A 23,832-nucleotide genomic window follows, 5' to 3' on the forward strand; every position below is an offset into this window, starting at 1 on the left:
TGACACTAAAGTGCCAGTGATGTGAGGTGGAATTTGGAGAGGACTATAAAGGATGATGAGGATTTGATTTTGGAAAGCAGAGAGGGAAAGATCTTTATGAAAAGAACTCAGATGTGAATACGAGATAGGTGAAGAATGAAGTGTGTAACCATTTTATAGCTCAGGGTATACATATGAGATAATGGGAAATTAAGTAAAATAGAAAGAAATACAGTCATCAGTAGTCCAGGAGATTAGGGATCCCTGGGTGGCTTAGCGGTTTGGCGCTTGCCATCAGCCCAGGGTATGAGCCTGCAGACCCAGGATCGCGTCCCACGTTGGGCTCCCTGCATGGAGCCTGCTTCTCCCTCTGCCTGTGTCTCTGCTTCTCTTTCTCTCTCTCTCATGAATAAATAAAATTTTTTTTAAAAAATCTGGAAAATTCAACTTCGATATAATCTTCATGTAACTCCAGTGCCCTTTGGCTCGTATTCCAGTTCTCAGACTTACAGGAAAATACTCTAAAATATGTGGTATCTGAAGGACAAAGAACTGGATTATGGCAACACTTTGAAGTAACTTGTTTTTTTTTTTCCCCCGTGTGTTCTCACTTCCTGTTATCTTTTTCCTCCAAATCTCAGTGAGTCCAGAGGTGGAGACTTTTCCTGCAGCCTGAAAGAGTGATTGGATTCCTTTGAGTTGAAAGATCTGGGGGTCCCTGGAATAGCACAGGTTCCCAAACAAGAACATTTACAGATCTCCAGAGGGCTCAGAGATGAGCTTCTGGGTTTCATTAATTTTCTGAAGTTGTATGTAAGATTAAATGCATTTTCTAGACAGAGTATCGTATTCAGAAAGGAGTCTGTGACCTCATCCAAATTAATAACATTGCTTAAAAGATTGTACTTCCTACAAGTCTTCATCTTATCTAAAGATTAATGGAACCAAGTAGAAAAAGAAAATGATTATATCATGTTGAACCATGTGAAATTGTCAATATTTAACTTAGTAGTTTTTGACATACAAAAATACTTATTTCATATGATCTAACCCTATCAAAGCCTTTTTATACTTTTTAAGTTTGAAGGTATTCACTTTATAAGTTTAGTTAAGCAGTATGCATTTAATTTTGTGTTTGAATATACTTACTTATTTCAATCAGGTTACTGAGGTGTGGTTATATTTCCTCAACTTTGACATTCCAGAAACTTAATGCCTTCAGATACATTGCCAGTTTATGTAATATTAGGAGTATTTCTCTTGTGTATTTAAGGTTTCTACTCTGGTAAAAAGAGGACAGGGAAGTGACAGAAAGAGAAATGAAAGATAAGGGAACCAGAAAAGGTATATGGTATAGTATAAGAATATCAAAGAGGCTCAAATTATTCACTAATTTTGTTGGTTTTGATTGCCTGGAGTTTGGGTTTGTTTGTTTGTTTTTTTAAAGATTTTATTTATTTATTAGAGATTGAGAGAGAGCACAAGTCGGGGAAGGGGCACAGGCAGAGGAAGAAGCAGACTGCCCACTGAGCAGGGAGCCCAACTCTGGGCTCAATCCTAGGACCCCAGGATCACAACCTGAGCCAAAGGCAGATGCTTAACTGACTGAGCCACCCAGGCTCCACATTGCGTAGAGTTTTTTGATCATGGCAATTCTCAGGCCCTATCTAGCTCAGAGATACAAAGAGCCATAATGGATCTGCTTTGTCTGTTGTGTCTGCTGATGAGCACAGGAGTGCTAAGCGGTTGAAACTCATGCCACTAATTTGCTGTTCCATTAATTATATTGATTTAGTCAGAATTTCTTTGTTAACTAGAGTATTCCATTTCTTCAAAATGATGGATCATGTTACTCTTGTAAGTGTAGTTTGGAGCTGAAACTTTGAGTCAAGAAAACCAAATTTAATCAAAGCTATTTTTTTGGGAGAGTTCAGATAATCTGCAATAATACAATTAGCTTTAGGTTTCTTTTTTGTTTTGTTTTGTCTCATTTCTTTATTTTTTCAACTTTTATTATCCTTTTATTTTCAATTAAGAAAAAAGAAATAAAAATATCATTGAAATGAGGAAATATTTTAAACCTAACCTTTTCTTTTGTAGGTTGCTTTCTGAATCTAAACAGCTAAACATTTTACGAAAAGCCAGGTCTTATATAAAACAGAGAAAGTACGATGAAGCAGTAAGTATGCAAACCTTATTTGTATAAATAGCTAGTCATCATTTAGGTTATGGGGAAAGGCAAGATATACACAATGGAGAGCAAAGTGGGCAGGCCAGGGAGCTTTCCTGAACGCTTAAGGAAGGATTGGATTTTCTAAGTAGCTGTTTTAGCCATGAACATGCTTCTCTTATTGCAGATATTATTATGAGTAAACTTTTTTTTAGGTTTGGAAAAGAACAGTTGCCATTTTCTATAATGAGCAAGTCTATTCCAAATTTATGTAACCCTACTTAAGTGTGTAACATTTTAGAACATAGCATTTGTACATTTGGAACTATCTACACAGTATCAGAAGTGTAATGATTCATAATGAAGCTTTGAATCTTCTCAGCAACTATCCCACTATGCCTTCCATTAATTTTCTTTTTGTTAAGTGGTCCTAATTTTGGAGAAGGAAAGAATTCTATTTTCAGTTTCTCAAATTGCCTAAGCAAAATACCATGCATTTCTAATGCTTATTTTTTGTTATAGTTTTAAAACAGTAAGCTATTGCTTTTCTGTTTTAATGATGCTTTATAACTGATGTGGGTAATCTGGTATGAGAAAATTAAAAATGATACAAATGTGGGTATCTCTGCTATTTCAGATCAATATTAGTGAGACTTCAGTTCTTTCTTTCATAGGTCCTCTATTGATATATCCACGGAATGAATCATTTTCAATCACTACACATATTGTAGTTTACATTTAAAATGTCCTTCCTCATCAAGATTCAAAATTCATTCTATTCAGGAATTTTCCCTATACTTTGCAAGAAGACCCTTGAGTAATTAAAATCTGTTCTTGATTTATCATTTATAGTTATGCACTCTAATTTTAATAATTTTCCTGCCTTTAAAACTTAGGTTTTCTGATTCTTCCCATGTGACAAGTTACGTTTTCCTTTCTCCATAGGTCTCCCTTTGCAAGGAGCTGATTCAGCTTGCATTAAAAGGCTTGTCCTATTATCATACTTATGACAGGTTCTTCTTGGGCATCAATGTTGTTCTTGGTTTTGTGGGATGGACATCTTATGCTTCTTTGTTGATCATCAGGTCTCATTCCAGCTTTACTAGAGGTGTCAGTAAAGAAGTTAAGGTACGTTCAGAAAATATAATGAAGATTCAGATAGTGGTGTAAAATCATTAGGACTCACGAAAGAAATTGAATCAAATCAACTGTAATGAGTTTGTACAATGTGCAAGTTGTAATAAGCTAACTCTTACCTTTCATTTGCTTTTGTTATGTCAGGTCTTTTTTTCCTCAGTTATCTTTATTTCTTTGGTTGGGGAAAGGGTATATTAATAATGATGGCCCTATAACGTAAGAGGGCTATAAAGATAGCTGTATAATCTAAATTCTCCTATGGCATTAACTATTGATTTTCTATTCTTTTTAATAATTATTTAGCATGTTATAAGCATCCCATATCTTTCTAGTACAGGTGGTCAGAAAACTACTTCAAAGCAATATATTTAACTGTATCTGGTATTAAAAGTTTAGGAGCTAGGAAGCGATAAAATCACTCAAAAATGTCCCTTTCTGAATAATGTATGTGCTTTTCTGGAACTCTTCTTACCTTCTTTCAACTTTCTGAAATTCTTAATGCAAATTCTCAGAACTTTATATTTATCCTCATTTTAAGAATTAGTCTTCTAGAGGGAGGAGGGGCAAGATGGCGGAAGAGTAGGGTCCCCAAATCACCTGTCCCCAACAAATTACCTAGATAACCTTCAAACCATCCTGAAAATCTACGAATTCGGCCTGAGATTTAAAGAGAGACCAGCTGGAATGCTACAGTGAGAGGAGTTCACGCTTCTATCAAGGTCTTCTAAACACAACATCTCCAAAGAAACGAGAGCTTTAAATGATACACTGGACCAGATAGATTTCACAGATATCTACAGAACTTTACATCCAAACTCAACTGAATACACATTCTTCTCAAGTGCACATGGAACTTTTTCCAGAATAGACCACATACTGGGTCACAAATCGGGTCTGAACCGATACCAAAAGATTGGGATCGTCCCCTGCATATTCTCAGACCATAACGCCTTGAAATTAGAACTCAATCACAAGAAGAAGTTTGGAAGGACCTCAAACACGTGGAGGTTAAGGACCATCCTGCTAAAAGATAAAAGGGTCAACCAGGAAATTAAGGAAGAATTAAAAAGATTCATGGAAACTAATGAGAATGAAGATACAACTGTTCAAAATCTTTGGGATGCAGCAAAAGCAGTCCTGAGGGGGAAATACATCGCAATACAAGCATCCATTCAAAAACTGGAAAGAACTCAAATACAAAAGCTAACCTTACACATAAAGGAGCTAGAGAAGAAGCAGCAAATCGACCCGACGCCCAGCAGAAGAAGAGAGTTAATTAAAATTCGAGCAGAACTCAACGAAATTGAGACCAGAAGAACTGTGGAACAGATCAATAGAACCAGGAGTTGGTTCTTTAAAAGAATTAATAAGATAGATAAACCATTAGCCAACCTTATTAAAAACAAGAGAGAGAAGACTCAAATTAATAAAATCATGAATGAGACAGGAGAGATCACTACCAACACCAAGGAAATACAAACGATTTTAAAAACATATTATGAACAGCTCTACGCCAATAAATTAGGCAATCTAGAAGAAATGGACGCATTCCTGGAAAGCCACAAACTACCAAAACTGGAGCAGGAAGAAATAGAAAACCTGAACAGGCCAATAACCAGGGAGGAAATTGAAGCAGTCATCAAAAACCTCCCAAGACACAAGAGTCCAGGGCCAGATGGCTTCCCAGGGGAATTCTATCAAACGTTTAAAGAAGAAATCATACCTATTCTACTAAAGCTGTTTGGAAAGATAGAAAGAGATGGAGTACTTCCAAACTCATTCTATGAGGCCAGCATCACCTTAATTCCAAAACCAGACAAAGACCCCACCAAAAAGGCGAATTACAGACCAATATCCCTGATGAACATGGATGCAAAAATTCTCAACAAGATACTAGCCAATAGGATCCAACAACACATTAAGAAAATTATTCACCATGACCAAGTAGGATTTATCCCCGGGATGCAAGGCTGGTTCAACACTCGTAAAACAATCAATGTGATTAATCATATCAGCAAGAGAAAAACCAAGAACCATATGATCCTCTCATTAGATGCAGAGAAAGCATTTGACAAAATACAGCATCCATTCCTGATCAAAACTCTTCAGAGTGTAGGGATAGAGGGAACTTTCCTCGATATCTTAAAAGCCATCTACGAAAAGCCCACAGCAAATATCATTCTCAATGGGGAAGCACTGGGAGCCTTTCCCCTAAGATCAGGAACCAGACAGGGATGTCCACTCTCACCACTGCTATTCAACATAGTATTGGAAGTCCTAGCCTCAGCAATCAGACAACAAAAAGACATTAAAGGCATTCAAATTGGCAAAGAAGAAGTCAAACTCTCCCTCTTCGCCGATGACATGATACTCTACATAGAAAACCCAAAAGCCTCCACCCCAAGATTGCTAGAACTCATACAGCAATTTGGTAGCGTGGCAGGATACAAAATCAATGCCCAGAAATCAATGGCATTCCTATACACTAACAATGAGACTGAAGAAAGAGAAATTAAGGAGTCAATCCCATTTACAATTGCACCCAAAAGCATAAGATACCTAGGAATAAACCTAACCAAAGAGGTAAAGGATCTATACCCTAAAAACTATAGAACACTTCTGAAAGAAATTGAGGAAGACACAAAGAGATGGAAAAATATTCCATGCTCATGGATTGGCAGAATTAATATTGTGAAAATGTCAATGCTACCCAGGGCAATTTACACGTTCAATGCAATCCCTATCAAAATACCATGGACTTTCTTCAGAGACTTAGAACAAATTATTTTAAGATTTGTGTGGAATCAGAAAAGACCCCGAATAGCCAGGGGAATTTTAAAAAAGAAAACCATAGCTGGGGGCATCACAATGCCAGATTTCAGGTTGTACTACAAAGCTGTGGTCATCAAGACAGTGTGGTACTGGCACAAAAACAGACACATAGACCAATGGAACAGAATAGAGAATACAGAAATGGACCCTGAACTTTATGGTCAACTAATATTCGACAAAGGAGGAAAGACGATCCACTGGAAGAAAGACAGTCTCTTCAATAAATGGTGCTGGGAAAATTGGTCATCCACATGCAGAAGAATGAAACTAGACCACTCTCTTGCACCATACACAAAGATAAACTCAAAATGGATGAAAGATTTAAATGTGAGACAAGACTCCATCAAAATCCTAGAGGAGAACACAGGCAACACCCTTTTTGAACTTGGCCACAGTAACTTCTTGCAAGATACATCCACGAAAACAAAAGAAACAAAAGCAAAAATGAACTATTGGGACTTCATCAAGATAAGAAGCTTTTGCACAGCAAAGGATACAGTCAACAAAACTCAAAGACAACCTACAGAATGGGAGAAGATATTTGCAAATAACATATCAGATAAAGGGCTAGTTTCCAAAATCTATAAAGAACTTATTAAACTCAACACCAAAGAAACAAACAATCCAATCATGAAATGGGCAAAAGACATGAAGAGAAATCTCACAGAGGAAGACATAGACATGGCCAACATGCACATGAGAAAATGCTCTGCATCACTTGCCATCAGGGAAATACAAATCAAAACCACAATGAGATACCACCTCACACCAGTGAGAATGGGGAAAATTAACAAGGCAGGAAACAACAAATGTTGGAGAGGATGCGGAGAAAAGGGAACCCTCTTACACTGTTAGTGGGAATGTGAACTGGTGCAGCCACTCTGGAAAACTGTGTGGAGGTTCCTCAAAGAATTAAAAATAGACCTGCCCTACGACCCAGCAATTGCACTGTTAGGGATTTACCCCGAAGATTCAGATGCAATGAAACGCCGGGGCACCTGCACCCCGATGTTTCTAGCAGCCATGTCCACAATAGCCAAACTGTGGAAGGAGCCTCGGTGCCCATCGAAAGATGAATGGATAAAGAAGATGTGGTTTATGTATACAATGGAATATTACTCAGCCATTAGAAACAACAAATACCCACCATTTGCTTCAACGTGGATGGAACTGGAGGGTATTATGCTGAGTGAAGTAAGTCAATCGGAGAAGGACAAACAGTGTATGTTCTCACTCATTTGGGGAATATGAATAATAGTGAAGGGGAATATAAGGGAAGGGAGAAGAAATGTGTGGGAGATATCAGAAAGGGACACAGAACATAAAGACTTCTAACTCTGGGAAATGAACTAGGGGTGGTGGAAGGGGAGGAGGGCGGGGGGTAGGGGTGAATGGGTGACGGGCACGGAGGGGGACACTTGACGGGATGAGCACTGGGTGTTATTCTGTATGTTGGTAAATTGAACACCAATAAAAATTAATTTATAAAATAAAAAAAAAATATTTAGATGTAAAATTAAGTTTGATTTTACCTAAATCCTCTGTCCAAATAGTGTTGTTATATGAAATGACATTATAAAATTCCAGAAATTTTGTTATGTGCAAACTCAATAAAAAGTCACTATGATTTAAACATCTTTGTGTCAAAATAGCAAACATACCTTAGGATGTGATTCATGCGCTAGAAAAATAAAATGATAGTTAAAAGTTAAAAAAAAAAAAAGAATTAGTCTTCTAGTTTACTGTACTTTCAATGGGGGGAAGAAAGGCCAAAAAACCATATAATGGTACTTTATATAACTGAGTAAATATAAAAGTATATATGTGGTTTTGCTACCTTAAGACACTTTACTCTTTCAAAATACATTACTAATTATCGTTTATTAGGGAGAATGTGCCACTTTCATTTCTTTTACTTCATTCTAATGATTATTACCATGTCCAAATCCTCTACAAACGAATATATCTGGATGGTATATTATTCATAGTAACAGTCTGCAAACATTTCCAGTAGTAACTTTTTCTAATTTTATATTTTGTTTTTCTGTAATGAGGGAAAAAAGAACAGTAATGTTGATTCCAATTTTTATAGCGCTTTAAATGCATTAAATAATTTTCCCTAAGTAATTTTCATTATTTGAATGTATGAAAAATTGTTGAGAACAGGAATAATTTTTGACATTGTAGCAAGAGAAACAGAACCAATAATGTTTAAGCAGTGACATTCTGCCTAGGTGCTTGGAATTTATTTTGTCATTTTAAACTCATACCGATGCTAGAAGTAGGCATTATAATTCCATTTTATAAAAAAAAAGGAAAACAAAGCTATTATGTTCAGTGATCTTATTTTGCAAAAGATCACTGAACTAGGATATGAAGGAATTGAGATTTGAATCCAGAACAATCTTGAGCTAAACACTGCCTTTTCATGTTTGTTTGTTTTTTTAAGATTTTATTTATTTATTCATGAGAGACACAGAGAGAGAGGCAGAGACACAGGCAGAGGGAGAAGCAGGCTCCATGCAGGGAGCCCGATGTGGGACTCGATCCCAGGTCTCCAGAATCACACCCTGGGCCACAGGTGGCGCTAAACCGCTGAGCCACCCAGGCTGCCCGCCTTTTCATGTTTATCTTAATGTTAAGGTTATTGAGAAAAGATATGAAGTCTTTAGATTAATGAATCAACACAGTTTCAAAGCTCATAGTTCTCCTTTATTCCTTCATCTGATAATGCCGTGAATATTTAATTGCGTGTACGGTGTAATGCTAGCTATTGCCTAGGCTATCCATAGAAAAATAAAATCCAGATTCTGCCTTCAAGGAGCCTGGAATTAAGAGCAAAGTAGGTAAGAGATGTACACATAACCACCTTATCCAATGTAGATTGCTATACTACACTACATTGCAAAAGACAGCTTTAACATTTAACAACTTTAATATACATTGTTTGAATGTGATACAAAGACTATCATTTTAAATACAGGATACCTCACTATAGCGAGGGTGATGATAACAGGAAAAAGTAAGTCTTGGTGGAAATTTAACGGCTATAGAGAAAGGATGAGAATTGAAGCAAATTGAAATAAACAGAGGCAGAGTTAGGAAAATGTATTATTATGATGGGATAATGAGTAATATTTATTTTGCCCCACTATCCCAGGACTATCCTGGATGCTTTACGTGTGTTATTCAATTAAGCTTAACACTACCCTAAATTTGGTGGTTATGATTCTCCTAATACAGATGGGGAAATTTAGGCTCTGAGAGATATATATTTTCTTCAAGGACACACTGGTATGGAATAATAGAACTAATATTTTCTGATACTTAAATTCATGCTTTTTCTACACCATACTGCTTTCAAAATAAATAGTTCAATTTGGGGAGAATGTGGAAGGTTTGTTCAAGGGACTAATAAAAGTTTATACCACCAGTATAGATTAGGCTGAAATAATCGAAGGCTTCAAATGGTGGGCTATAGATTTTAAACATTATTTAGTGAGGAATTGGTGCCTTCATTAGAGTTAAACCAGAGAAAAAGAACCAGAGCGATCTGTGTATTAGAAGAGTTAGTATAAGGAATTAGTTTCTGTGAGTGTGGGAGCTGTTAAGTCCTAAATCCACAGGTCAGGCCCTCAGGAGGGCAGACTGAAGTTTGCAGGCAGGAGCTGAGGCCACACTCATCAAGTGTACTTTCTTCTGTTAGGGAAGCTGCCATTGTGCTCTTAAAGCTTTTCAACTGATTGAAGCAGACCCATCCCAGTAACCTAGGATAATCTTCTTTACTTAAAGTCAGCTGATTATGGACTTTAATCTCATTTACAAGATACTTTCACAACAACACCTAGATCAGTGTTCAAGGAACTGGGGACTGTAGTCCAGCCAAATTGACACACAAAACCAACCATTACAGTTGAGGTTATTAAAATACTTTGAACCCTTTGCAAAAGAGTTCTGCTTGCAAAAACATTCTGATTCTTCTTCAATCAGTTTATAACCTAGTGAAGTGACACAATCTAACAGTTCTGAAGGAAGAATAAAATGCCCATGGTCCAAAGGATTAACTAAAGAGAGGCATGGAGAGCAGCCCGGGTGGCTCACCGATTTAGCACTGCCTTCAGCCCAGGGCCTGATCCTGGAGACCTGGGATTGAGTCCCGCATCAGGCTCCCTACATGGAGCCTGCTTCTCCCTCTGCCTGTCTCTCTCTCTCTCTCTCTCTCTCTCTCATTAATAAAAAAATCTTTAAAAAAAAAAATAGAAGGGTGGAAAGCACTTAGGATGTAAGATGAACCACAGCAGTGCATGTAGTAGAATGCAATGCTTGCAGTTGGGGTGTAGGGAGGCTTCGCAGGGGAGGTAGTTGCCAAAGTGAAGTCTTTTTTCTTTTTTTTTTTTTTTAAAGACTTTATTTCTTTATTTTGAGAGTAAGAGAGCACAAGCAGAGGGTGAGGGCAAAGAGAGAGGGAGAAGCCAACTCTGCTGAGGAGGGAGCCCAATGCAGGGCTCTATCCCAGGACACTGAGGTCAGGACCTGAGCTGAAGGCAGACATTTAACCAACTGAGCCACCCAGGAGCCCCCAAAGTTAAGTCTTGAAGGGTGAATAGGATAACCCAATAAAAGAAAAGGAAGATGACACACAGAACAGCATGTACCAGATGAGGAGAGAGGTAATGTGGCTTCTTATAAGAGCTGCAAGTTACTGTACAGCTAGAATATAGAGTGCCTGTAGGAGAGGGAACAGTGGATTTCCAACGAATATTGTCATCATTGCCAGATGAGGAAACAGAGCTTCAGATAAGCTAAATGGATTAGTCTAATTGACAAGGAACTAGAAGGCCAAGAGTGGAATTAAATTTACATCTGACTCCAAAATTTATATTCCTTCTACATGACAGGGTCACTCAAATTATACAGGTAGTTTCTGATTATCACCATTATAGGCAGTGAGTATCTTCTTTTTCTTTAAATTTAATTTTTGCTACAATTCCTCTTAATTGTATTCCGCATGTAACTTCAACATATTCTTCTCCTTTGCTTTTTCCAGTTCAGATGTTACTTGCTTTAGAACTAAATATCCTTATTTTGCCACATGCTTTTATTTATTTTCTTATTACCTAATAAAATCCCAAAATATTAACTCCTTAAACCAAGTCTCATAATTCCACCTTGACCTGTATAGTTTGAACTCCTTGAAGACCTAGTACAGAGCATAGCATAGAGTGTGCAACTTAATAAATGCTTGTTGGATGAAGGAGTGATCATAATGCACCAGCATGGCTTATTTTCTTCATCAGGTGATCAGGGCATCAACTTATGATAAAGTAGAAAATGTCCTCCACTCTTATTATTTAGAAGCCTTTTAATCTCCAATTCAGCTGAACTGAATTCTTTATTATTTCATTACCCACAAGTGGATGTCATTGGTATCAATGTCTGCTTTAGGTATCAAAGGATTAGATTATTATACCATATTACACTGACTCTAGAAAATCCCTGTAATTGTTTTTAGATACTCTTTTAAACTTCTTTTGTTATTATTTTATTATTCTCAAAATGATGTGAAACCACCTCTTAAGATGAATACATGCCTCAGCCACCTTCAGTTTTAGACTCCAACTATCCACATCTGTTTGAGATTTGCAGCTTTCTATGGGATTTCCATTGCTATCTCGCACATCTCCATTCCCAGTGCTATTCACTTACAGGTTTCTGTATTGCCTCCTGGGACTAATGCAAAGAAGTAGGGAAGGAGAGTGTAAAAATGAAGGTAATAATAGCAGCCATTATGTATTAGCCATAATGACATTCCAGGCATTTTGTTAAGCTATCTTGATCTATTGTAAACTTTACCAGCCTGGATAAGTAGATATGGAATTATTATTCCCATTTTATAAATGGGATGAAATTAAGTCTCAGTACATTTTGTATTTTGCTCATGGTTGTATATAGTTGTACTTAGAGCAAGTGACTGAGCCAGAATTTGAATTCTGATCTGTGTAGTTCTAAATGCTTAATCACATTGCTGTGTTTCACCTTCCTTTTTACAACTATTTCCTAGTTTATCCTTGTTTCCTCCTTTCTAGTGACTTTTTATGCCTGTAAGGGGGACTTACAAAGAGGAAACAAACTCTTGCCTCTGCAATTCCTCTGCAAGGAACCCTGCAATTCCTTTACTCCAGTACGTAATTCTTAATTCTCACCTTATTTAGTTTTGGCTAGCAAAGCAAGAGTCAAAACAAGAGACAGATGAACAAGAACACCTTATTACCCCTCCATTCCTGGTTTTTTCCTCCAGTACCATTCCTAGCAACTTCCCATAGGTGTGTTGTTTTCCCAATCACTAGAATGTCCCTGAAGCTTACTTCATTACTCATGGCCCAGAGCACTCATAGGCCTGTCCAGCCCATGGAGGCCATCACTCGTGTCTTACATTGAGAAACTCCTTTCTTGTTTGGCAGGTGGTTGGGAAGAGAAGATATGATGAATGAACACACTGTGGTTGGGCAGTGGAGAGAGGAGCATGGGCTGCATGTCAAGTTGGAGTTTGAATAGATAGAAGCATTGTTCCAAATGAAGATTAAGTCCCACAGTTTATTGTGTATTAAATGGGCTTTTGGGAGCTAGTCGGGAAGCTCAATCAACATTTATAAGATTGTTACTAAGGACAAATATGTTCAGAGTTCCAAACAAGTTACTTGCAAACAAACTTGAGGAACATAGTTACTTTTAAATTGAGAATTGCCTAATTGCAACAGTTCTGGGATATCCAACTTTTTCTTCTGTAATAATGCTTCTCCAATGACAGATTTTTTTTTTAAATGCAGCTCTTCAATTAATCAGGTAGTTTTGTGGAACCACTGAAAGAAAGTAGTAATATGTCTCTTCACTTTATAATCTCTTTTAAAAACCTATCAATTAGCATGAATTTAGAAGTGTTTCAATGTTCTGTTTGATTTTCAGAAACCAAGCCACCTCCTGTCATGTAGTTTTATAGCTGTTGGTGTTTTAGTAGCATTTTTCCTGCTGATTCAGGACTGTCCCTGGACTTACTACATATATTGTTTGTTGCCAGTGCCAATATGGTATGCTGTGCTAAGAGAGTAAGTAACATGTCTTGATGTCTTATTTTGTACTTCACCAACAGTGAAATCTGTATTTAACGTGCATTAGATTTCTGTAGCATAAATCTTCAAAGATATTTATAATACCCTTCAATCTCTGAGCCCTCTCACTTCATTTACAATAGCATAAATGCTGCATATGAACATCTTTTTTGTTTTGACTTTTCCTTTTGACTTCATCTTTATTGCCCTGAGTTAGTATTGACCTTGTTCCTTTCTTTGTGTATCCTTTATAAGAAAAATCTGGGCTACAGAAAGAATAATTAATATTGATGGTACTATGCCAGGAGTAACTTATATTTTGAATCTGTCTCATCATCTAAGATTTCAGTGTATCTTCATGTTTCACAAGGAAATGTACATGTTTTCTTTCCACACATTTTTACCCTTCCTTTCATAGCTATCATGTAAACCTAACTAAATGGAACTTTGTAATTAAATCCAGGCCACCATAGAGAGTGGTGGATATTAGTCCCATGTGCTATGGTTCTTCCCTTAAGTGCCTCCTCACAAGCTGGAAGTAAAATGGATTCTTACCATTGTAGAAAACATCAGAGGTAGGGCTCTCAGGCAAGTTTTGAGCACTTTAAAAGAAAACCACTCAAATACTGGGCTAGTTCATGTTCACAGACGTGTTGCACATCTTGTTGCTATATTTGCAACAGTAATCTAGAATTTAAACTTAGTCTTGGGCATCCAAGCATCCTCTGAGCAAACCAGACCCCAAAAGCAGACCAGGGAAGGAGAGCCCAGACTTAAAGGGTATTTTCAGAGTTGTCCTGAAAATTTTCAGGGTTGGCCATCATGTTTGTCATGACACAATGTGTATTTTTATTCTAATTTTTGTTAACTCCAACTTTGACCACATCTTCTATATGACCCATGTTAAAATATCAAAAATAAAAATTGATATTAAAATGTTTAAAATATTATCATTTAAAAGTGTAAGTGAGGAATGCCTGGGTGGCTCAGTGGGTTAAGTTTCTGCCTTTGACTCAGGTCGTGATCCCAGGGTCCTGGGATCAAGCCCCGCATTGGTCTTCCTGCTCCCCATTTGTGCTCGCTCGCACACTCTCTCTCTCTCTGTCAAATAAATAAATAAAATCTTTAAAAAAGAAATAGGATAAGACAAAAAGAAACTAACAAAAGGACTTGGTGTTGCTTCTCCATTTGAAAGGAATGGGATTGCTGGATATATGTACTTAAATCAGATTGTTTTCTAGTCTGGTTTAAAATTAATCTCTGGTTTAAAAATTTTTAGAATGAAAGTTTTATTCTTGCAGAAAATTCTATTCTACTACAGAACCTCTCTTAAATTATTAAATGTCCTATTTATGAAGATGACATCTATGTTTAAAATTTGAGAGGAAATGTGATTTTGAATGTATGTTGCGTTCTATCTTTTTGGTAGATTAAATAGAAAATAAAACATAAAAATTCACTTTTCTTCTAAAGTCTTATAAAATCTTCTGAATAATTTACAAAATCATCTCGTTTTCTTGTGCTAGCTCACTGTTGAGAACAAAAGAAGCATTCTTCTTTGGACTGGTGTTATCTTTACTTTTCTACATGGCCCCTAAATAGTTTTGATAATATTATGTGACCATTATTTTCAATCAGAAAAAGATAATAAACCAAATGATACTGACTTTTTGTAATTACCTTCTTAATCACTACAAATGCTAAAATTTTTTCCAGTGATGAAATGTAAAAAGTACTCAAGTATGTAATACATTTTTAATGGTTATGGATTCACATTTAATTACAGTGAGTGTATAATTAGCAACGTCTTAAATTGGGTTTGGAAAAGGTTATTTAGTTCAGTGAAAAAGTACAATTAAGATTTTCTTTACCTAAGGGGCAGCCTGGGTGGCTCAGCGGTTTAGCACTGCCTTCAACCCGGGGCATGATCCTGGAGACCTGGGATCAAGTCCTGCTTCAGACTCCCTGTGTGGAGCCTGCTTCTCCCTCTGTCTCTGCCTGTGTGTGTGTCTCATGAATAAATGAATGGAATCTTTAAATAAATGAATGAATAAATAAACAAACAAATATAAATGGCCCAAATTAAAAAAAGATTTTCTTTACCTAGATTTGGAAAACCTATGTTTATTAAGACAGTGGAAATTTTGATATAAGATTAACCTTGCTGAATTTAAATTTTTTTCTAGTTTTTATCCATTTGGTTCATTATATTTTATTTCTGATCATGTATCTGTAATTGGGTGTTCTCATGTTTAAACTAAGATCAACACTTATTTACCATTAATGTTTATTTTTAAAAACAAACTTTTGTGATCATTATCAAATTAATTCAGAAATTATGCTTTTTCCTAAAATACTTCTAGCTTTCAAAAAAAAAGATTTAAATAAGTGAAGCCATTGAAAGAAATTGGTTAGAGATTATATTAGGTTTTGAATAACTATGAATTGAAAAGTCCCTGATTTCTAGGGTTGTGCGGTTTTTATATTTTACCACATATGACCTAATTTTTTTTTGTTCAATATGTAGTATAAATAATCTTGTTAAACAGGTTTCAAGTCATTCAGGACTTTGTCATATCACTGTTGACCTTTCCTCCAAGTCAGTTGGCTGGCTACCTGTTCATCTTTACCTTGGGAATTGAAGTATTAGTGAGTAATTTATCGCATTACAGAATTTTCAGATCTCTTTCATACATATGTAACTCCTTTTAAATGACCTCATTTTTCATTTCTTCTTTGGAATGCATTGCTAGGTTCTCAGTTTTTTCTACCGCTACATGCTCACAGCTGGACTTATTGCATTTGCCTGTTGGCCATTTATCACTCAGCTATGGACTCGAGCAAAGGTATAAGTACTTGTTTTGACATTGGACAGATTAGTAGCTACTTTGTTTTGATATGTATTTAACTCAGGGAATTGTTCATTTATAAAGAAAAGGGTAAGACGTATCCTTACATAAAGAGCCTTTTGACAGGAGGACTGAGGTTACCATTAAGTGATTCTCATACACTTTGATATCAAAATGAATTGGTCATGCCGTGATTGAAATACTCAGAGTCAGAACTGGTATATCCCTCTGTAAATCACTTCCTAGATTCTGTTAGCCTCAACTAGCTAAGGAATGGTTGTCTAGAGCAATGCAGTGGCTTAGGAGGCTTTGCTCTGAACTCAAGTCAGAAAAGTCACCGTTCTCCTACTCCTGGGAATAGGTTCATGCTTCCACATTGAAACTTTTTGATGTAGGTACCAGGAGGATAGAAATATCTTCTTTCCACCTTGTGAGAACTTACTAAATTTTCCAATTAATAGGGTTATTGATAATTTTTTGTCTTAATCTACTTGCAAAAGTATTTTTACTTCCCTCCTGAGCTCTATCACTTGATTATGACTGCAGGCCAGTTTTCTTATAGATATCAGCATATGGTATAACATAAATTGATTGAAGCCCTTGCTGTGAAATATGACCCAGGTTTAAATCCTGGCTGTTTCATATACTGGTCACAGACCTGGGAACTCTTATACTTTAACATCTCTGAGTTCAGTTTCCTCATCGGAAATACTATGAGTAATATAACCTACTTCATAAGGTTATTGTGAGAATTTAATCAGATAAGGCTCATCTTATACCCAACAGTGCCTACTATTTGACAAATCCGCCCCCAGGAGGAACTGTATTGCATTTTAAATAGTTCTAAAACTTTGTGTGTAGTCTTCACAGCCATGAAGTCTGCAAAACACTAAAGCCAGTTTTCTTTACCATACTTGTCTAAAGATAACTTTTTTATTTATTTCAGAGCATCTCACTGAGTTGGATTTTCTTCTCTTTGCTCCTGGCAGTATTCCCACTGATGCCTGTTGTAGGAAGAAAGCCAGATATCTTTCTAGTGTATGAACAATATTTTAACTTATTTGCTTTTGAGTATAATTGTTTTTCTCAGTCAACACTATGAAATATAAACCTCATCTTGGTTATGAGTCTCAAAATAAACTAGTGAATAAACTAAAAGTTAAAATACTAATATCAAACCATTAGTGGTAATTTTGGCTCAGTCTCTGAGGAGCATTAAAGCTCCCTGGAGATACTTCTGGGCCTATCAAAAAAATAAAATTGAGCCAAACAGTGATAACTTAAAATGCAAAAGAAAAAAAAAGTCTAGAGGCTTTTGTATATTGAGGAATCAGTAAAGGTTTCATATGAGAAAATTGTTCTGTTTGCCAAAAATGAAAATATCTAAAAGCCAGTGATGTAATCTTTGTCTTTGCCTTTGAACATGTTCACACTTTAAATGTCATAGAATAATGAAATTCTCTCCTAATCTGCATGTAATGATCTCTAGGGGAGGAGACTCTGTACCTTGACTTTATATCTAATTAAACTGTTAGAAAATTCTGTATACCTTACCTAATTCTCCATGTTACTGTCACATTTATTTCTTCTCAGTGTATACCAAATCTGTAAAAATTGATTACCTTTACTTTTGACCTATTTTTAAATTATTATCAAGAAGTCTAGCTGTGTGTGTGTGCACATGTGTGTGCATGTGTGTGCTCAGCAAGCTAAATGATCTCTATTTCATGTAACATTCCCTGTCATTTTCTAATCATGTAATCATCTTTGTTACTTTGTTTTGAACTCTGTATAAGCAATTTTTTTTTAGCATTTTAACCTAATCTTTGATAAGGGTATATCTTTTTTAACTGAAGGAATATTAACTAAATTATATTCTTAAAGTATGTGTTAATTTTTGAGCATGTGTTATTTATCAGGGAACACATATTATCTCATTTCTGTGAAGTACTAGTATAGAATAAGTCAGGAATTAGTCCAGAAAGTCAATTTATTAGCAAAAAAAACGAAAAGAATTGTATGGAATTCTAAGACCATACTTCTAAGTCATAATTTATTAGTTTTACTAAGTAAAAACATTTTGTATCTGTCATAAACTATAATAGTATGTAAGAAGATTAATTCAAATATTTTCATTTATTTCTTGCTTCATATTTCTGTGTGAGCTCTCCTGTTGTCTTTATAAAACTCCTTTCCCTGCTTTGGTCAGTTTCTGCTTTTCTGTCCTGTTCAAGCAGTGTTGACATAGTTGAGCAGAATTTATATGGTAAAAGGAGAAGAGATTATATAAAGGGTCTCCATAGAAATTTGCCACTTGCATATTTTACTAAAGATGAATGCAAGAAGCAAACTTGCTAAAACAGGAGAAATCCTAATTTGTATTTTTTAAAATTATGTTTTTTCCCCCTCTCTGCTTCTTAATTTAAATTCCTCAGTGATTTAAGTTTGTGCTGGTGTTCTAGTGGTTATATTGCAACTTGTTTATTTTGACTTCTGGTTCATGGAGAAATTTCTGCTCTCCATTTGATCTCTCCCATCACCTCCCTTCATTAGAAACTTAACAAGACAGATATGTGAAACATTTAAAGTTAAATTTAAAAAGAAAAAATTAAAATTAAAGAAAAAAGCAAAAATAACATAGCTATGATATTCTTCTTACTCAAATCTCTAAAATAAAAACATATTTGCCAATGAATTAAATTATTCAAAAGTTTAAAAATATATAAATTATCTTTTAAAAAAAAGAAAAAGCAAAGAATCTTGATCATAGATCACTGTTTTCTTAAGCTTAAATGGTAATCCATGTTGAATGTAGAACTTTTTTCCCTTACAATTTTCAAAAAGAGTCTGAAAAGAATCCAAACAAAAGCAAAAACAAGCAAGTATTTTCCTAGGAATTCCTGCTTTCATTCATTTTTAGCCCTGCCTTTTGCTTTCTTATTTCTCTTTAGCTACCTCCTTTTCTCATACTTGTTAAATTGCCTGCTTCCAGATTCTGTCCTCAACTATTTCAGTTGTCCTATGTTACTCAGATTTTTAGGAGGTGAGAAATACAGCTTTAACATTAGTATACCATTTTCTTGGTATCAGTTTCCTTCAACCTCAGGAACCATACTATACCTAGTGTTCTTAAAAAAAAGTATAATTTGTTGGGGCACCCGGATGCCTCGGTAAGTTAAGCATCTGATTCTTGATTTCAGCTCAGGTCATGAGGTTCATGTCTCAGGTTGTGAGATTGAGCTGGCTCACATCAGATTCCATGCTGGCATGAAGCCTGCTAAATATTCTCTCCCTCTGTCCCTCCACAATGCCCGCCTCCTCTTATAAAGAAGGAAAATGTAGTTTGTTGTTTCCTTACTGTTCAAATGCCTCACCTACATGTTACCTTTGTGGCCTCTGTCCTACCCTTCCTTTAGCCAGGAGCAGCTGAGGAAAGCACCAAGATTAATGATAGAACCATTGTGTTCTGCTAGCAATACTAGGGATTAGAAATGTTGATCCTTTTTGTATGAGTAAGTGCTCATAATCAGAAAATTTATGTTGTAGATACTGATGATGTGTTTAACTATTTTTTATATTGTTTTTCTGTAAATGTATCCAAGTCAGACTAAGGACTTGGTATGCATAAAATCTTTAAAAATCAAAGTAAAGAAATAAGGCAAAAATATCTAAAAATTTGTAAGGAATTAAAAATAACCCCATCCCTACTGCATCTTCCTCCTGTGATTTTTATACCTATATACCTGTATATCTATTTTGCTCCCTCATCATGATAAAACCAAATGACTGATAGAATCTACATTAGAGTAAAATATCTAACATTTTTATATGATGCGTGTTCAGTAAATATCTTAAGGAAATTTAAAATTGTGAATTGTGTTTTAAAACAGAATAGGAGCTGGCTCGCTGGTTCTTCTGCTGTCCCTGTGTGTTCTAACATCTCTCATAAAAAGAAAAGATCGTTTTATAAATGAAGAGCTGCTGTTACATCTGTTTCAGGTCAGTTGCAGATTTGTTTGTTTTTTTAAGATTTTATTTAATTTTATTTATTTATTCATGAGAGACACAGAGAAAGAGGCAGAGACACAGACAGAGGGAGAAGCAGGCTCCGTGCAGGGAGCCCGATGTGGAACTCGATCCCGGGACTCCAGGATCATGCCCTGGGCCAAAGGCAGGCACTAAACCGCTGAGCCACCCAGGGATACCCAAGATTTTATTTATTTATTCATGAGAGACACAGAGAGAGGCAGAGACATACATAGGCAGAGGGAGAAGCAGGCTCCTTGCAGGGAGGCTGATGTGGAATTTTATCCCAGATCTATGGGGTCACGCTTTGAGCCAAAGTCAGACACTCAACTGCCGAGCCATCCAGGTGTCCCAAGTTAGTTACAGGTTTTCGACACCATATTACACTAATGATATACCAAATGGATCTTATGATTGTATTTAATGATATTGTTCTTTAGATGCCATCACGTTTACATTGCTCAATACCTGCCGGTTGAGAAGAAAGTTCTCTGTTTAAGATATTACATGGAAAAAAAAAAGATATTACATGGAAATATAGTCTCTAAGGGGTATGAAATAGCCAAAAAGTCAGCAGACAAGCCCAAAGATGCCAAGAGAGCAGAGATTAAGGAGATATAAGAGGCATCTGTATTCACCCAAAAGTTGAACTGAGATTTGGACTGAGATTCTTATTGTTCTCGTTTGCGTCAGGGGAAGGGTCATTTTCTAGTGAAAGCAGCCTCTGAGTATGTTTATATGAAGAATATAGCCAGTTTAAGACTTCAGATGATGTGCCAGGGAAGGTAGACTTCACCATGGTTACTGGCTTTGGTGGTGAAAAGAACTTTGAACTTGAGGTTTCAAAATCGAATCAATTCGCATTTATACTGTGTACTTAATATGTGATTTCCATTAATATAGCTTCAGTCTGTTTTTAATCTGTAGCTATAATATCTAACTGAGTTGTGTGAATTAGAGAGTATATAATGTTATATTCTATAAACGACAGCTGTTTTCTATGTAAGCATGGAAACCACTTTTTTTTTTAACAATAAAAAATTTTAAAAACACTGACAAAAGAAAACTTATAGGTGTCTTCTCAAAAAATTTCCTCAGAACAAACCTGGGATAATAGAAAGTAATGCCAAGAACACTCTAAAATAAAAATATAGCATCACTTAAAAGGTGTTAGTTTGTCCTTAGAGAACGATGGAGAACATATAAGAAGACAAGAAGAAGTATTTTGTCAAATGTCTTATCAAGACATAGGAATGTATATTTCATTTTAAATGGTGTATCAACTGGCTTTACACTAAAGCACACAGGTAACATTGACAGAATTCACCTATAATTATGACTACTTTGGCAGAAATGAATGTTCCTGGATCCCACTCTACAGGAGCAAATATAATGTTAAAATTCTTAGAGTCCTTATTAGAAATATCCCTGAGTATAAGGTAAATCTGTTGCAAAATTTCTTTTTTACAATAACTTTATTAATTTAGATTAATTGCTCTATTGTGTAGCATATTTTTGATGATTCCAAGATAAATATCTTTTATTTTTTTTAAGATTTTATTTATTTATTCATGGGAGACAGAGAGAGAGGCAGAGACACAGGCAGAGGGAGAAGCAGGCTCCACGCAGGGACGTGGGATGTGGGACTCGATCCCGGGACTCCAGGACCACACCCTGGGCTGCAGGCAGGTGCTAAACCGCTGAGCCTTCCAGGGATCCCAATAAATATCTTTTAACATATTAATGTCTCTGACATGAGAATATGTCTTACCGTTGAAAGGATCCTAGGATTATGTCATAGCTTTGTCAACGGCATTTTTTTCCCTAAATTCACTGATAATATAAAATAAATTAAAAGTATCTTAAGGATTGGTGACGAGGTTGCTAATCTGATCTCTAGGAGATTTTACTTTGTTTACAGCCATAGCTGTCTTTCTTAAAAATGGCAAATAATTCACTGGTTCAGGGGTTGGAAGATAATTTTTTAAAAAGCCAGATTATAAGTATTTTAGGCTGTGGGTCCTATGGAGTCTGTTGTAAATCCTCAGCTCTACCACTATAACAGAGCGAGCTGTAGACGACACAAAAATGAATGAATGTAGACTATACATAAGTGACTATGTTTAAACAAAACAGTATTTCTAAGAATAGGCTACCAGCCTACAAGCCATAGTTTACCAGTTCTCCACAAGTTTATGTATATTCCCTGAAGATTATTGAACTCCTAGTGTTTCCACTACCGTATGAACATTCAGGCTACAAACAGGTATTGAATCAATGGACATGACTGAGTGAGGGCCACAAGGGGAAGACACTAAACCACATTGCACCGTCTGCATTTCCATGAGTTAGGAAATCTTCAAAATTAATAATGAGTATTTCTAAATAGACATGGTATGATCACATATACTAAACTACTCTCAAAAGTGTCAAATGTCTTATTTTCTGCTTAGTGACAGAGTTCTGTCTTGTAGCCTGGGCTGTGAGAGGGTGAGCTGGTCTAATTTCGGTAGCTTTGGGGCTAGATTCCAGTTGTTCCAGCACTTTTCTAAGGATTCTTTTTATAATATAAGTCTCTCACCACCTTCTCTTCTACTAATGTGATTTGTATTTACTCTCAGATGCTGAGCATAGTGCTTTCCATGTGTGTTGTGTACAGCACCCATCACAGTCTACTCAAGAAACAAGGACTGCCTTTTTTAAACCAGATCATTAGCTGGATAATATTAGGTAAGAGGGCAATCGAGCTAAATGAATTTATGTTATTATATCAAGTCCTATCTTAAAATTCCATTTACATCTGTATTATTGTTACTTCTTTCAGTAACACTTCATTGAATGAAAATAATAATAACCAGCTATGATTTCTAACTCATGCTGGAATTTGACAAAGAAAATTAGAACTTCTATGACCATTCATGTGTTGATAAGAATTACTTGATACAATATTATTGGCCTGATAATAAGGCTATATATATATATATATATATTCACATCTAATAAAATTCTAAGTGATTCCCGAAGAGAAGAGATCCTTATGCTCAAATTTCATGTCAATTCATAAATTCTCCATTCTTACACAGGGACTAGGAAACAGTTCATTTTTATCTTTATTTTCCTTGCTGAGAATAACATTGATTAGTTACCTCCCAACACATTTCACATTTTATAAAGCCAGTTAAATGTTTCAAAACACATTCCTCTATAGTACCTTTACTTAAGGATCCTGAAATGTTCATGTGAAAGAAACAGAAGTAACTTAAAGACCTAGGGTTTCACTTCCAACTGGAAGACAAGACAGGTGCAAACCTGAAGTCCTAGTTTTTCATTAAAAAAAAAAAAAAAGACGTTTTCTGATGTCTATGAGTAATGTGACTTGCAATTTAACCTCTCTGGTTTGTTTTTTTTTTTTTAATTTTTTATTTATTTATGATAGTCACACAGAGAGAGAGAGAGAGAGAGGCAGAGACACAGGCAGAGGGAGAAGCAGGCTCCATGCACCAGGAGCCTGATGTGGGATTCGATCCCGGGTCTCCAGGATCAGGCCCGGGCCAAAGGCAGGCGCCAAACCGCTGCGCCACCCAGGGATCCCTGGTTTGTTTGTTTTTTTAATGATTTTTGGATTGGAACTTTACCTTAAAAGTGATGAAGGCTGTTCTGCAGGCCTTCGCATTAAATTATCTTGATTTAATAAAGTTACTATTTATATTCATTTTGCATAAACAATATTGAC

The 23,832-nt window shown here is 35.9% G+C and overlaps 1 protein-coding gene across 6 annotated transcripts in view; it reads left to right on the forward strand.

Moving 5' to 3' along the window:
- LOC129514590 (GPI ethanolamine phosphate transferase 1) overlaps nucleotides 1–23,832 on the forward strand; it is a 109,863-nt gene that overhangs the window by 46,673 nt on the left and 39,358 nt on the right. For 5 of the 6 annotated variants that reach the window (XM_055333300.1, XM_055333299.1, XM_055333304.1 and 2 more), the window contains 8 exons: nucleotides 2,080–2,158; nucleotides 3,095–3,277; nucleotides 13,082–13,221; nucleotides 15,774–15,873; nucleotides 15,978–16,070; nucleotides 17,020–17,111; nucleotides 19,964–20,072; nucleotides 22,721–22,829. In XM_055333300.1, coding sequence (XP_055189275.1) covers nucleotides 2,080–2,158; nucleotides 3,095–3,277; nucleotides 13,082–13,221; nucleotides 15,774–15,873; nucleotides 15,978–16,070; nucleotides 17,020–17,111; nucleotides 19,964–20,072; nucleotides 22,721–22,829 — 905 coding nt within the window. The remainder of the gene's footprint in view (nucleotides 1–2,079; nucleotides 2,159–3,094; nucleotides 3,278–13,081; nucleotides 13,222–15,773; nucleotides 15,874–15,977; nucleotides 16,071–17,019; nucleotides 17,112–19,963; nucleotides 20,073–22,720; nucleotides 22,830–23,832) is intronic. The other variant, XM_055333305.1, reaches the window with a different exon arrangement.

This window comes from Nyctereutes procyonoides, unplaced genomic scaffold, assembly GCF_905146905.1.
Source record: "Nyctereutes procyonoides isolate TBG_1078 unplaced genomic scaffold, NYPRO_anot_genome, whole genome shotgun sequence".
NCBI classification, from domain to species: Eukaryota; Metazoa; Chordata; class Mammalia; order Carnivora; family Canidae; genus Nyctereutes; species Nyctereutes procyonoides.